The following is a 14243-nucleotide window of genomic DNA, read 5'->3' on the forward strand; positions in this document are numbered from 1 at the left end:
TTCCAGATTTTAAAAAAATAGCCTTTATTTTGAAGAGCAGTTTTAGATTCACAGCAAAATTAAGAAAAAGGAACAGAGATTTACCATATAACCTCTGCCTCCATATTGCATAGCCTCTCCTATTATCATTATCCTCTTTCAAGTTTAAGTCAAGTCTGTTGAGAAATTAGACTTCCCTGGCAGTCCAATGGTTAATACTCTGAGCTTCCAAAACAGGGGGCGTGGGTTTGATCCCTGGTTGGAGAACTAAGGGCCCCACATGCTGCAGGGCATAGCCAAAAGGAAAAAAAGTATTGAGGTAAAATTTACGCACAGTAAAATACGGCCCTTTTAGGTATACAATTCTATGAAGTTTAATTAATGTAAACTTTTATTATGTAATGACTACCATAATCAAGGTACAGAATATTTTCATTACTCTAAAAAGACCCAGCCTCTGTCAGTCAATCTGATTTCTGTCTCTGCTGCTGCTGCTCCTGCTGCTAAGTCACTTCAGTCGTGTCCGACTCTGTGTGACCCCATAGACGGCAACCCACCAGGCTCCCCCATCCCTGGGATTCTCCAGGCAAGAACACTGGAGTGGGTTGCCATTTCCTTCCCCAATGCATGAAAGTGAAGTCACTCAGTCGTATCTGACTCGTAGCGACCCCATGGACTGCAGCCTACCAGGCTCCTCCGTCCATGGGATTTTCCAGGCAGGAGTACTGGAGTGGGGTGCCATTGCCTTCTCTGGATTTTTATCTCTAGCTTTGCCTTTTCCAGAATGCCATGTAAATTGAATCATACAGTATATAGCCTTTTTGTCTGTTTGTTTTATTTAGAGTATTTTGTGTTATCCGTGTTGTTTTAATATTAGTAATTCATTCCTTTTTATTGCTGAAAGTGAAAGTGAAGTCGCTCAGTCGTGTCCGACTCTTTGCCACCCCATGGACCGTAGCCTACCATGCTCCTCTGTCCATGGGATTTTCCAGGCAAGAGTACTGGAGTGGGGTGCCATTTCCTTCTCCACAGGATCTGAACCTGGGTCTCCCACATTGTAGGTAGATGCTTTACCGTCCTAGCTGGTATTCAATTATATAGCTATATGGAAGTTATCCATTCATCACTTGATAAACATTTACTTTGTACTCAGCTTTTGGCAATTATGAATAATGCTGCTGTAAGCATTCACAAAGGTACACTTCATTTTTTTTCTTTTATGCATGCTTTCTGTGTCCTAAGAAATCTTTGTGGCCCAGGATCACAAAGACTTTGTCCTTTGTGTTTTCTTCTGTAAACATTATAGTTTTCAGATTTACATTTAGATCTGCAATCCATTTTGCATTAATTTTTGTATGTCATGTAATGTTTGCATTTGTTTGATGTAAGGTTAGTTATTTCAGCACCGTTTGTTTTAATTTATTACCTTTCTCTTGAGTTACCTAGCCAACTTTGTTGAAAACAATTGGCCATGTGTGTGTAGGTCTGTTTCTGAGTTCTGTTCTGTTTTGTTGGTCTGTATACCTGTCCTTTCAATAATACCAGTATTTTGATCTGCTTAAGCTGCAACTACACTTATTTTGAAGATGATCATGGTATCTGTTAAGAATGCTGTTGGCAGCAAGAAACAGAAAGCCCTGCTGAAAATGAGTTTATTTTTCTGTTATAACAGGAAGTCAGAGATAAACAGTTGCTGGTTTAAGCTCTTCATTTATAGGATGGGTGAACAAAACTGTACCCTGCTGGCCTCATCTGGCCTGACAACTGTTTCGTAAATCACCTGTGAAGGTTCTTTAAAATGTATATGTCAAGGCTTTATCTCTGAAACTAACTTAGTTGCTAGGGTAGGAGGTAAGTGAATAGAGGGACGATCAAGTATTTTAATATTAACGTGCTTCCTGGTGATACTGGTAATTGTATTGTGCAGTCATGAACCATTAATCTGAGGTTGGTTCCCAGACTAGCAACATCACCATCACCTGGAAACTTTAAAAATTCTAATTATCAGTCCTGTGCCAGCCTTGCTGCTGCTGCTTCTGCTAACTCACTTCAGTCGTGTCTGACTATGTGCAACCCCATAGATGGCAGCCCACCAGGCTCCGCCGTCCCTGGGATTCTCCAGGCAAGAACACTGGAGTGGGTTGCCATTCCCTTCTCCAGTGCATGAAAGTAAAAAGAGAAAGTGAAGTCACTCAGTCGTGTCCGACTCTTCGAGACCCCATGGACTGCAGCCTACCAGGCTCCTCGGTCCATGGGATTTTCTAGGAAAGAGTACCAGAGTGGGTTGCCATTGCCTTCTCCAGGTATTCTTCTAGGGCTCAACAGATTGTATTTTACCACGTTCTTCAGGTGCCAAAGTCCAGTTCACTTTAGTCGCTCAGTCGTGTCTGACTGTTTGGGACCCCATAAATCACAGCATGCCAGGCCTCCCTGTCCATCACCAACTCCCGGAGTTCACTCAAACTCATGTCCATTGACTCGGTGATGCCATCCAGCCATCTCATCCTCTATCGTCCCCTTCTCCTCCTGCCCTGAATCCCTCGCAGCATCAGAGTCTTTTCCAGTGAGTCAACTCTTTGCATGAGGTGGCCAAAGTATTGGAGTTTTGGCTTTAGCATCAGTCCTTCCAGTGAACACCCAGGACTGGTCTCCTTTAGGATGGACTGGTTGGATCTCCTTGCAGTCCAAGGGACTCTCAAGAGTCTTCTCCAACACCACAGTTCAAAAGCATCAATTCTTCGGCATTCAGCTTTCTTCACAGTACCAACTCTCACATCCATACATGATCACTGGAAAAACCATAGCCTTGACTAGACGGACCTTTGTTGGCAAAGTAACGTCTCTGCTTTTGAATATGCTATCTAGGTTGGTCATAACTTTCCTTCCAAGGAGTAAGCGTCTTTTAATTTCATGGCTGCAGTCACCATCTGCAGTGATTTTGGAGCCCAGAAAAGTCAATCCGACACTGTTTCCACTGTTTCCCCATCTATTTCCCATGAAGTGACGGGATCAGATGCCATGATCTTAGTTTTCTGAATGTTAAGCTTTAAGCCAACTTTTTCACTCTCCTCTTACTTTCATCAAGAGGCTTTTTAGTTCCTCTTCACTTTCTGCCATAAGGGTGGTGTCATCTGCATATCTGAGGTTATTGATATTTTCCCCAGCAATCTTGATTCCAGCTTGTGCTTCTTCTAGCCCAGCGTTTCTCATGATGTATTCTGCATATAAGTTAAATAAGCAGGGTGACAATATACAGCCTTGACATACTCCTTTTCCTATTTGGAACCAGTCTGTTGTTCCACGTCCAGTTCTAACTGTTGCTTCCTGACCTGCATATAGGTTTCTCAAGAGGCAGGTCAGGTGGTCTGGTATTTCCATATCTTTCAGAATTTTCCACAGTTTATTGTGATCCACACCAAAGGCTTTGGCATAGTCAATAAAGCAGAAATATATGTTTTTCTGGAACTCTTTTGCTCTTTCCATGATCCAGCGGATGTTGGCAATTTGATCTCTGGTTCCTCTGCCTTTTCTAAAACCAGCTTGAACATCTAGAAGTTCATGGTTCACGTATTGCTGAAGCCTGACTTGGAGAATTTTGAGCATTACTTTACTAGCGTGTGAAATCAATGCAATTGGCAGTTTGAGCATTCTTTGGCATTGCCCTTCTTTGGGATTGGAATGAAAACTGACCTTTTCCAGTCCTGTGGCCACTGCTGAGTTTTCCAAATTTGCTGACATATTGAGTGCAGCACTTTCACAGCATCATCGTTCAGGATTTGGAATAGCTCAACTGGAATTCCATCACCTCCACTAGCTTTGTTCATAGTGATGCTTTCTAAGGCCCACTTGACTTCACATTCTAGGATGTCTGGCTCTAGGTGAGTGATCACACCATTGTGCCAAAGTTAGGGAACCTTAAAAGGCATTGCTGAATGTTTCCCATATGGAAACATTCAGATTAACTTACTGTCTTAAAAAAAAAAAAAAAGACTTAATTGAGATAAGTATTATTAAATAAATTATGTCACATATGGTTAAGTTTGAAATTGGATTGAAGGTGCACAAATGATCTAAATGGTAAGTGTTGAGTATTATATTGAAACTAATTATTCACAGCATAAGTTAGGTTGCTATTTTTAAGCAGCTTTTAGAAATCAGCATTGTTGTGTCCTGCATTAGTTTTCCTATCTTTAAGGAAGTGTTAAGGAAATAGAAGCCAGTTCTTATGTTTGTAGACTTTATAAATAAGGGAAGAATACAAGATAAACATGTATAAACATGAAAGACAAACACATAAACATGTTTCTTTTTGTGGTATGTTTTGTGAATATATTACAATGGAGGTAGCCTATCTAAAAGAAAACTTGTTTATTTATCCTATATATCAAAGAAAAAACAGTACCTCATAGCATGTGAAATATGTCTTCAGTTTAGCTTGCTCTTTAATTATAGCCTTCCCAGTTAAAATTACTATTGCTTAAACATGGAGTCTAATATCTTCATCAGTTATAGGACGCTCTAGCTATCCTACTTATTTCTCCTTCCCCTTGGAAAATAGTTTAGGTTCAGTTAGGCTATCGTTTATTTCTTGCATGTGATACAGGATATCTTACCTAGTTCTGAAAAAAATAGATTAATTGAAACTAAGTACTAGATTGTTTTTTATGTGCTTTAAGAAACTTCTGAAAGCAGACTTCTGAATAAAAGAATTTGATTGCACTTGTGATGTGTAGAATCAGGTTTCAGTTCAGTTCAGTCGCTCAGTCGTGTCCGACTCTTTGAGACCCCATGAATCACAGCACGCCAGGCCTCCCTGTCCATCACCAACTCCCAGAGTTCACTCAAACTCATGTCCATCGAGTCGGTGATGCCATCCAGCCATCTCATCCTCTGTCACCCCCTTTTCCTCCTGCCCCTAATCCCTCCCAGCATCAGAGTCTTTACCAGTGAGTCAACTCTTTGCGTGAGATGGCCAAAATACTGGAGTTTCAGCTTTCGTATCATTCCTTCCAAAGAAATCTCAGGGCTGATCTCCTTCAGAATGGACTGGTTGGATCTCCTTGCAGTCCAAGGGACTCTCAAGAGCGTTCTCCGACACCACAGTTCAAAAGCATCAATTCGTCGATGCTCAGCTTTCTTCACAGTCCAACTCTCACATCCATACATGACTACTGGAAAAACCATAGCCTTGACTAGACGGACCTTTAGGTATAGCAAAGAGTTAAAAATATTTGACTGAATTGTAGTTCCAATAGCAGTAATTCTGAATATAGAAGGAAGTTAAAAACAGACTCTTAAATTGCAGCCAGAGACTGAATACCTCTCCAGTCCTTTTTTCTGAGGCAAGAATAGCTGACATATTGGGAAAAGGTAGCAATAAAGACTCAATCATAGTTTACATCGAAAGGGGCTTGACTTTATAGAGTTACAAAAATGTTTGAACTGGGATCCTTGGTAGGTAGTCCAGAGTACTGCTGCTATTGGAATTTTGCTTCCTGACTTGTGTCTTCAATTTTACTGTGAAGACCTCTTTGTCTTCAACAATCTCATAGCCCCACTCATTTAAATTTTTGTCCGGTTTTGGTCTTTAGAAACTTGCCTAAATCAGTACTTTTTTTCATCATGATTTCCTTTTCCTGCATTAATTCTCTGCTAATTTTTCTAGTGTTTCTTGAATAAGCATTTAATGATAATACTGGGTTTTGTCACTTGTGGTTTTCCTTAGCATTGGGTAGTCTTCATTTGATCTTTTACTTGTTTACTTCCTTGTTGAGCAACAGTAATAAACCATCATGACTCTAGAAAAATCCTTGACATTGAAATGGAGTGCTTCTGTTCCTCGGGTCATTTTCTACTTACGTCTCCCCAGCTTTATTCAAGTGTTGAGAACTTTAAGAACTGTTTATGTCAGAGAAGTCTCCCTTAAGAGACTGCCTTATAGCAACAATGGTAAAGTGCATGTGATGGTTTATTACCTAATATATATGTTTGCACTGGTCATTTTTGGAAGCAAACACATTTTCCCTTTTCCTTAAGGATAAGAGAAGCTTCTCCTCTTAATAAGCTTTATTTCTTAACAGACAAGTAAAATTTTAAAAATTTTAGTTGTGATTTTAGAATACTGTAGAAAACTTTCAATAAAATTGACAGATTATAACATGTATTTCTGGGTATTAGTCTCAAATTCACTGTATACTTTTTCATGAATATTTGTATGAATTAAGAGAGCAGCTGCAGCTCTTATTTATTGCAGATCTTGCTTTATTTTTTTAAAACATTCAGAAGATATCTATATATCAAAAGAATTGCTAGTGATTTTCTCTAGATGTGGACCCATTTTAATCAGTATTGGCCTCTCTCTCTCACTTCGCTGACTGCATGTATTTGTGACCCTTAGATTATAGGGAATGGAAGTGAACAGCAGCTGCAAAAAGAGCTAGCAGATGTGCTGATGGATCCTCCAATGGACGACCAGCCAGGGGACAAGGAGCTTGTGGAAAGGTCACAGCTGGATGGCGAAGGAGATGGGCCTCTTTCTAATCAACTCTCAGCTTCATCCACCATTAACCCTGTGTCATTAGTAGGGCTCCAGAAACCAGAGATGAGCCTGCCAGTGAAACCTGGACAAGGAGGTTAGGATTGCTGCATTGCTTGCATAACGGAAGGTTATTGTTTTTAATATTTGAGTGTCCATTTTGTACTAGGTTTGATGCAGAGGAAGCAAAAATCGTATCTATATTATCTAGAAGCTTCCAATACGAGATTGAGGGGGATGTGAGAGGAATAAATACATGTACCATTCTGATTTCCCTTTAAATGTATGTCATTAAAAAAGTTTTTTTTATTGGTGTGTAGTTAATTTACAATGTTAGTTTCAGGTGGAAGGCCCAGTGAATCAGTTACACATATGTCGACTCTAAATGTATGTCATTTATAGCAAAGGAAAAAAACCACTTATATAACAGTGAGGCAGTGTTAGAGTGCTTAAAGAATTTTTTCAGGAAAAAATAATTTGAGTATGGTATTGGGAAATTGGATATTGGCTGAAGGAGAAGGGGACAACAGGATGAGATGGTTGGATGGCATCACCAACTCGATGGACATGAGTGTGAGTAAGCTCCAGGAATTGGTGATGGACAGGGAAGCCTGGCATGCTGCAGTCCATGGAATCACAGAGTCGGACACGAATGAGCAACTGACTGATTGGGGAAATAATTCTTGGTGAAGAAAATGTTTGCCTTAGGCCTGCTTGGTGGGAATAGTTGTCAAATTGAAAAAAGGGACCTGAAAGACAAGGAGGAAAAAGACAATTATGAAGGTTCTTTGAGGAAAAGTAGAATATTAAAACTGTAAATGTTTATTGGGAAAGGAAAGGCAGGGGGACTGAGAGAACATGATAAAGTAACTAAGATGATGAATAAGAGAAATCATTATAATAGAACAGATAAGAAAGAAGAAAGAGGATTTTTCAGGATGGTAAAATACTAAATGTATTACTGACCTAAATATAAATTATAAAGTCAAAACAAATTATAAGAGATAAATCAGATCTGAATCTCAGGTCACCATTTAGGTTAAGGATTGAAACTATAGCCATACCTAAAAATTTTAGTGTTGGTGACAAGTTCTGGTGTGAGATTTCTGACTTTAATTTTCTTCTGGGAAAGTGACGAATTTAATTTTAGAACCTAAATGTAGCTTGTAGAGTTTTACTTAATATTCATGTTAACAAAATATCAAAGTGAAAATAATCACTTCCTTATTGTTTCTTTCAGATTCTGAAGGGTCAAGTCCTTTCACACCAGTGGCAGATGAGGACAGTGTAGTTTTCAGCAAACTAACTTATTTAGGCTGTGCCTCAGTAAATGCTCCCAGGAGTGAAGTGGAAGCCTTGAGGATGATGTCCATCTTAAGGGGCCAGTGTCAGATCTCACTAGATGTAACCCTGTCAGTGCCGAATGTATCTGAAGGAACTGTGAGGTAAGACCAGCCTTCTAGAAATATTTGTAACATTTGATCAGATTTCTCACCTACAGTTTTATAACAAAGCAAGAGTAAACAAAATACATAATTATTTTATTCTTGTAGTGGTTAATTCTTTTGGCACTTAGTTTTCATGTCTTCCAAGGATTGTGACCTTTTATGAAAAATAGTCACTTGTTTGAGCAGTTTTTTATACTCTTCCTCACCCTAATTCTTTGTAACACTAGAAATTTAAGTGTTTTGGGGATTATTGAAATATGTTGACCTAAGAGTCTGCCTAACAATTTACATTTTCCATGTGCCCCCCAATAAAAATACTAGCTTGACACATTAGTTGAAAAGAAATTTCATACTGACTTTGGAAATTACAGAAACCTGTTGGTAAATATTAACTATTTCAGTGTTCAGTTCAGTCACTCAGTCATGTCCGACTCTTTGCGACCCCATGAACCGCAGCACACCAGGCCTCCCTGTCCATCACCAACTGCAGGAGTCCACCCAAACCCTTGTCCATTGAGTCAGTGATGCCATCCAACCATCTCATCCTCTGTCGTCCCCTTCTCCTCCTGCCCTCAGTCTTTCCCAGCATCAGCGTCTTTTCAAATGAGTCAGCTCTTCGCATGAGGTGGCCAAAGTATTGGAGTTTCAGCTTCAACATCAGTCCTTCCAATGAACACCCAGGACTGATCTCCTTTAGGATGGACTGGTTGGATGTCCTTGCAGTCCAAGGGACTCTCAAGAGTCTTCTGCAACACCACAGTTCAAAAGCATCAATTCTTCTGCTCTCAGCTTTCTTTATAGTCCAACTCTCACTTCCATACATGACCACTGGAAAAACCATAGCCTTGACTAGACAGTAGTTCCTAAATTTTTAAGATGAGGATACTGAAGCTCAGAGAAGTCTCTTGATAGGGCTATTGTTTATACTAACTGAAACAGGTCACAGTGTTTAAATGTAGTCAGATGTCTGTATCAGCTAACTAAATACAAAACTAGCTTTGTTGTAAAAAATGCGTACTTATTTCAGAAAAATCAAAGAACACAAATAAGCAAAAATTTAGAAAATTACTCTTAACTTTTTTACTGAAGTATAGTTGATTTATAATGTTGTGCCAATCTCTGCTATATAGCAGAGTGAGTCAGTTATGCACATACAGACTTTTTTTCCTTAATTTTTTTTTTGTGGTTTATCACAGGACATTGAATATAGTTTCCTGTGCTATACAGTAGTACCTTGTTGTTTATCCTATATATGATAGTTTACGTCTGCTAATCCCGTACTCCTAGTCCTTCCCTCCCTTGCGCCCCTGACCCCCAGCAACCACAAGTTTATTCTCTATGCTTCTGTTTTGTAGATAAGTTCATTTGTGACATATTTTAGGTTAGGAAATGGTCTTAATTCTACTCTCCCATTGGTAAATAACAGTTAACATCTTGGTTTATTAAGACCCTTTTTGTGTAGTTGTAGGTATATTTGTCTATGTGTATATACCTACATATATATGCAAGTATAATTATACAACTCTTAGAATCAGCATTTGTAGCATCAGTGGAATTACATAATATATAACATGCTTTGTTATATGGTGAATCTTTCCATATCAATAAATATGCTTAATTATTATAATTTATGATGGCACATGATGGGCTTTTCAGAGATAACCAGTCTAATGTTACATATTTTAGTTGTTTTAATGATAAAAGTGCTACTAATAATAGCTAATATTAAACTTTTATTATATGGGCATGTAAGTTGGGCTTCCCTTGTGGCTCAGCTGGTAAAGAATCTGCCCGCAATGCAGGAGACCTGGATTCGATCCCTGGGTTGGGGAGAGCCCCTGGAGAAGGGAAAGGCTACCCACTCCAGGATTCTGGCCTAGAGAATTCCATGGACTGTTTAGTTCTTTGGGTCGCAAAGAATCAGACACGACTGAGCAACTTTTACTTACTTACTTAAGTGCTTAACCTGTCGTTTTCTTATAAGTAGTATTTTTGAGCTAAATTTTAATGTATTTTTAAATTTCCTTAGAATTAGTTCCTAGAAGTAGATTCACTGGTGGGTCAAAGATTTGCCCATTTTTATGGTTTTTGATATATTGCCAAATGGCCATCTAGAAATACTGATCTAGCTTGTACGTTTGTGAACAGTGTATGAGAATATCTGTTTCTCTGCCCTCAAGCATTTTGGATTTTTATGGTAGTAGAGTTGTAGCTGCATATGGATAGTAGTAGTAGTAAGTTAATTAATATTCCAATGATCTGCATATGTAATTCTTCTCTTGAGTGTTTAAAGAACTATTTTGCAAAGATTCATGAATATTAATTTTAATTGTATTTATTAATGTGAAGCTTAGTAACATTTATTTAGCCTTTTTTTTTTTTTTCCTTTTGCCATGATGTGACTTGGGCAACTTCAGTGAAAGCACTAAGTCCTAACCACTAACTGCCAGGGAATTCCCTAAAACTCATTTTTATATGATTCTTAGTCAATAGTCATTCCCCTGACTGAAGTTATACTTTGTTCTAATATATTTTAATTCTATAAAGACATGAGAAAATTAGTCTCTCTTACCTCATGTTTTCAGAGTCTTTATCAAAGTGCCTTTGAATTTGAATTAGTTCCCCTTCTTAGGTATTTCCATTATCCCCTAGGCTTTCCCATTGATGGCTCTGCCCATTCTGTGTTCATAATTTCATAACTTCATAATTTCAGTTTTTTGTATTGTCAGGGCCCAGGATGGAGCCTGGGATGTTGTGTAGGTATCACATAAATATTTGTTGAATGAATACATTTTTGAGTGAATGATATCCATTTAATTTTCAGTGAGTGGCATCCTTTTGATTTTATTAATGAAGTTTTTTTTCCTTCGGTGTTAATGTTTTGTAAGTGTCTCTTCCTTATTTGCCATGAAGCAAAAGAACATGTTTCACTCTGAAAAACTACATCATTATTTTAGTTTTTAAAATAATAAAGCAGCTTAGGTCATTCTGTTAGGAGATACTGAGAAGCACTTTAGTGATCTATTTTGGTAGTCTAATTTACCCATTATTTTTTATGTAGTTATAGACTATTTAAGAAACATTAATATTATTTATGCTTTCCTGATTGCCTCCCTAAAATAGGGGATTATGTAGTTTTTAGTACTATGGAATTGTGTAATCAGTAATTTTAAGACCCCACATATAACTTACTTATCAAGATTGAAGATTAATATGATTTCTGTGTGCTCAGTCGTTTCCAATTCTTTGTGACCCTTTGGACTGTAGACTGCCAGGCTCAAGAAATGATTTATATGATCTTTTTGCTAGAAAGATGAGTCTTGAATCATAATGTGAACATAGTGAAAATTGTCCACAGTAGCTCTAATCTCTTTATGTATATTTTTTCTGAACAGACTCTTAGATCCTCAGACAAACACTGAAATAGCAAACTACCCTATCTACAAAATCCTTTTCTGTGTCAGAGGGCATGATGGAACTCCTGAGAGTGACTGTTTTGCTTTCACTGAAAGTCATTACAATGCAGAGCTCTTCAGAATACATGTCTTTCGGTGTGAAATACAAGAAGCTGTAAGTACTGAAGAGGGAAATGTCTACAGATGAAACTTCATCTTCACCCTTGAATCATTGAAATGATTATAGTATTTTCTGTGGTCATTTATAAGCCAAATTAAATTCTCTGCTACTGTTTTATTTGTTCCATTTTGATGGCCTGAAATATGAATAAAAGTTTGGTTAGCCAGAACCTTGTTGTTGCTAAGAGTGTCAGAGGAGACCAATTGACCGCTGTTTAAATGCATTAAATCGGCATCTTGCTTCTAGCAATGACATATTTGCAAACTATTCTTATAGAATTAAACTTGGAGGATTATTCTTTATTACAATAAATATATTCAAGTAATTCCTAACAATTTTGGAAATCATCTTTCAATTGGATTTCTAGTGTTCACAGTCATTCCTTTTTTACAATCTCTACTCTGGTCATTTTTAGTGTTGTTTGCTTTATAGGTCTAATAAATTTGATAATTTATTAAAGAAATGAGTGAAGGAAAGGTGAACTACCTCCCTCAAACAACGTAGGTCACCTTCAGCCTTAACAAAAGTATTTTACTTTTTTAATAACAGCCCATCTCCTAACATTTTTGGTTGTAGGTGAGCCGGATACTTTACAGTTTTGCCACTGCCTTCCGCCGTTCTGCCAAGCAGACCCCACTTTCAGCAACTGCTGCGCCTCAGACTCCAGACAGTGACATCTTTACCTTCTCTGTGTCTCTAGAAATAAAAGAAGATGATGGTAAAGGTTATTTTAGGTAGGGCATCTTACTTTATTCTTTTTATTTGAGTTTGTATTAACATGCTAAACTATCTGTGCTTTTACGGAAATTCTAGGTCAGATTACCTAACCTTTATATTATATATTATATAATGATTGCTTTTATAGGTAGAGTTTTTTTTTTTTTAATGTAAGTGATAAAGGAAAATAAATAGGCAAATTGCCAAGGCAAGATTTAAAGAATTTTAATTAAAAAAATTATTTCATGTAGGGAAATATGTTACCATGTTCTTTTAGTAAGACTAAAAGTAGCTGGCTGACAGCTGTTATTAAACATAGAGCTACATCACCTGGGTCTATAGCTGGATTTGTTTTGCTAGAGTTTTTTTCTGTTTTGTTTTTTGGTTGGTTGGTGTATTTGTTTTAATAATCTAAATATCTTAAAGCTATTGAAATCAAGATTTATCATTAAAATTTAATGGAGCACATTGGGAAGGGAGAAATATGGTGTGTATCTGAAGTGTGACCTTGCATATAGGGTCAAAAATAACTTGTTCTGGTTTTTAAGTAGTAAAAATAACCCTGGAATAGAAATTAAAATTTAGGATTAGTTTACTTATTGCTACCATTACACTGTGACCTTTTCCAAGTTTCTTTACATTTCGTGACATTCAGTTCACTGAGTTCAGTCGCTCAGTCGTGTCTGACTTCTTGCCACTCCATGAATCGCAGCACACCAGGCCTCCCTATCCATCACCAACTCCCGGAGTTCACCCAAACTCATGTCCATTGAGTCGGTGATGCCATCCAGCCATCTCATCCTCTGTCGTCCCCTTCTCCTCCTGCCCCCAATCCCTCCCAGCATCAGGGTCTTTTCCAATGAGTCAACCCTTCGCGTGAGGTGGCCAAAGTATTGGAGTTTCAGCCGCAACATCAGTCCTTCCAGTGACTTCCAGTGAACACCCAGGACTGATCTCCTTTAGGATGGACTGGTTGGATCTTGCAATCCATGGGACTCACAAGAGTCTTCTCCAGCACCACAGTTCAAAAGCGTCAATTCTTTGGCGTTCAGCTTTCTTCACAGTCCAACTCTCACATCCATACATGACCACTGGAAAAACCATAGCCTTGACTAGACGAACCTTTGTTAGCAAAGTAATATTTCTGCTTTTTGGTCATAACTTTCCTTCCAAGCAGTAAGCATCTTTTAATTTCATGGCTGCAATCACCATCTGCAGTGATTTTGGAGCCCCAAAAAATCAAGTCAGCCACTGTTTCCCCATCTATTTCCCATGAAGTGATGGGACCAGATGCCATGATCTTCGTTTTCTAATGTTGAGCTTTAAGCCAACTTTTTCACTCTCCTCTTTCGTGACATTAGTTTCCTTATTTCTAAGACGAAGTGGCTAGAGTCTAAAAATCCTTTCTAAGTTTATTATGGTTGCAAGATGACTGACTGTTTTTTTTTTTTTTTTGATGACTGACTTTTTTTTTTCTCCACAGCTCATATCACAAAACGGTTGCTTCTTGGTATCACAATCAGTAGTTGCATGTAGAACTTTCTTTCCTTCATGACTACTCATAAAATAGATTAAATGAAAATATAAATGGTTCTGATATTTTGCTTTTAAATTAAAAGGCACAATGATTGTTTCATTTGGGAAACTGATAACATTGCTCTCCCTTCAAAGACTTTGGAATTCTCATGCCATCTGGTGGCAAGTTTAGTATACAATGCAGCTTCAACCTTGATTTGTACAATAAAGTATAAGTCATTGTACTTTATGCTTTCTTATTTATATTTCTATTTTCACACCAACATTATTATGGTGTTTTCTGCAATATGCATTCCTATACTGGGAAGTAGAAATCATAATCTATAAACCTTATAATAATTTTTTTCCATTTTAAGAAACAGAATAGTTTAAACTTTTTTCCTTTATTAAAAATAAAGATTGAAGATTGTTTATAAATTCCAAGTTATAAACAGGAAAGGTTTCTAAGATCT

At 37.7% G+C, this 14243-nt stretch overlaps 1 protein-coding gene across 7 annotated transcripts in view; it reads left to right on the forward strand.

Moving 5' to 3' along the window:
• Positions 1 to 14243, forward strand: part of RABGAP1 (RAB GTPase activating protein 1) — a 169299-nt gene that overhangs the window by 40707 nt on the left and 114349 nt on the right. For 6 of the 7 annotated variants that reach the window (XM_059891253.1, XM_005213132.3, NM_001191409.2 and 3 more), the window contains 4 exons: positions 6377 to 6611; positions 7755 to 7959; positions 11358 to 11532; positions 12115 to 12272. In XM_059891253.1, coding sequence (XP_059747236.1) covers positions 6377 to 6611; positions 7755 to 7959; positions 11358 to 11532; positions 12115 to 12272 — 773 coding nt within the window. The remainder of the gene's footprint in view (positions 1 to 6376; positions 6612 to 7754; positions 7960 to 11357; positions 11533 to 12114; positions 12273 to 14243) is intronic. The other variant, XM_010810344.4, reaches the window with a different exon arrangement.

Source organism: Bos taurus, chromosome 11 (genome assembly GCF_002263795.3).
Source record: "Bos taurus isolate L1 Dominette 01449 registration number 42190680 breed Hereford chromosome 11, ARS-UCD2.0, whole genome shotgun sequence".
In the NCBI taxonomy this organism is placed as follows: domain Eukaryota; kingdom Metazoa; phylum Chordata; class Mammalia; order Artiodactyla; family Bovidae; genus Bos; species Bos taurus.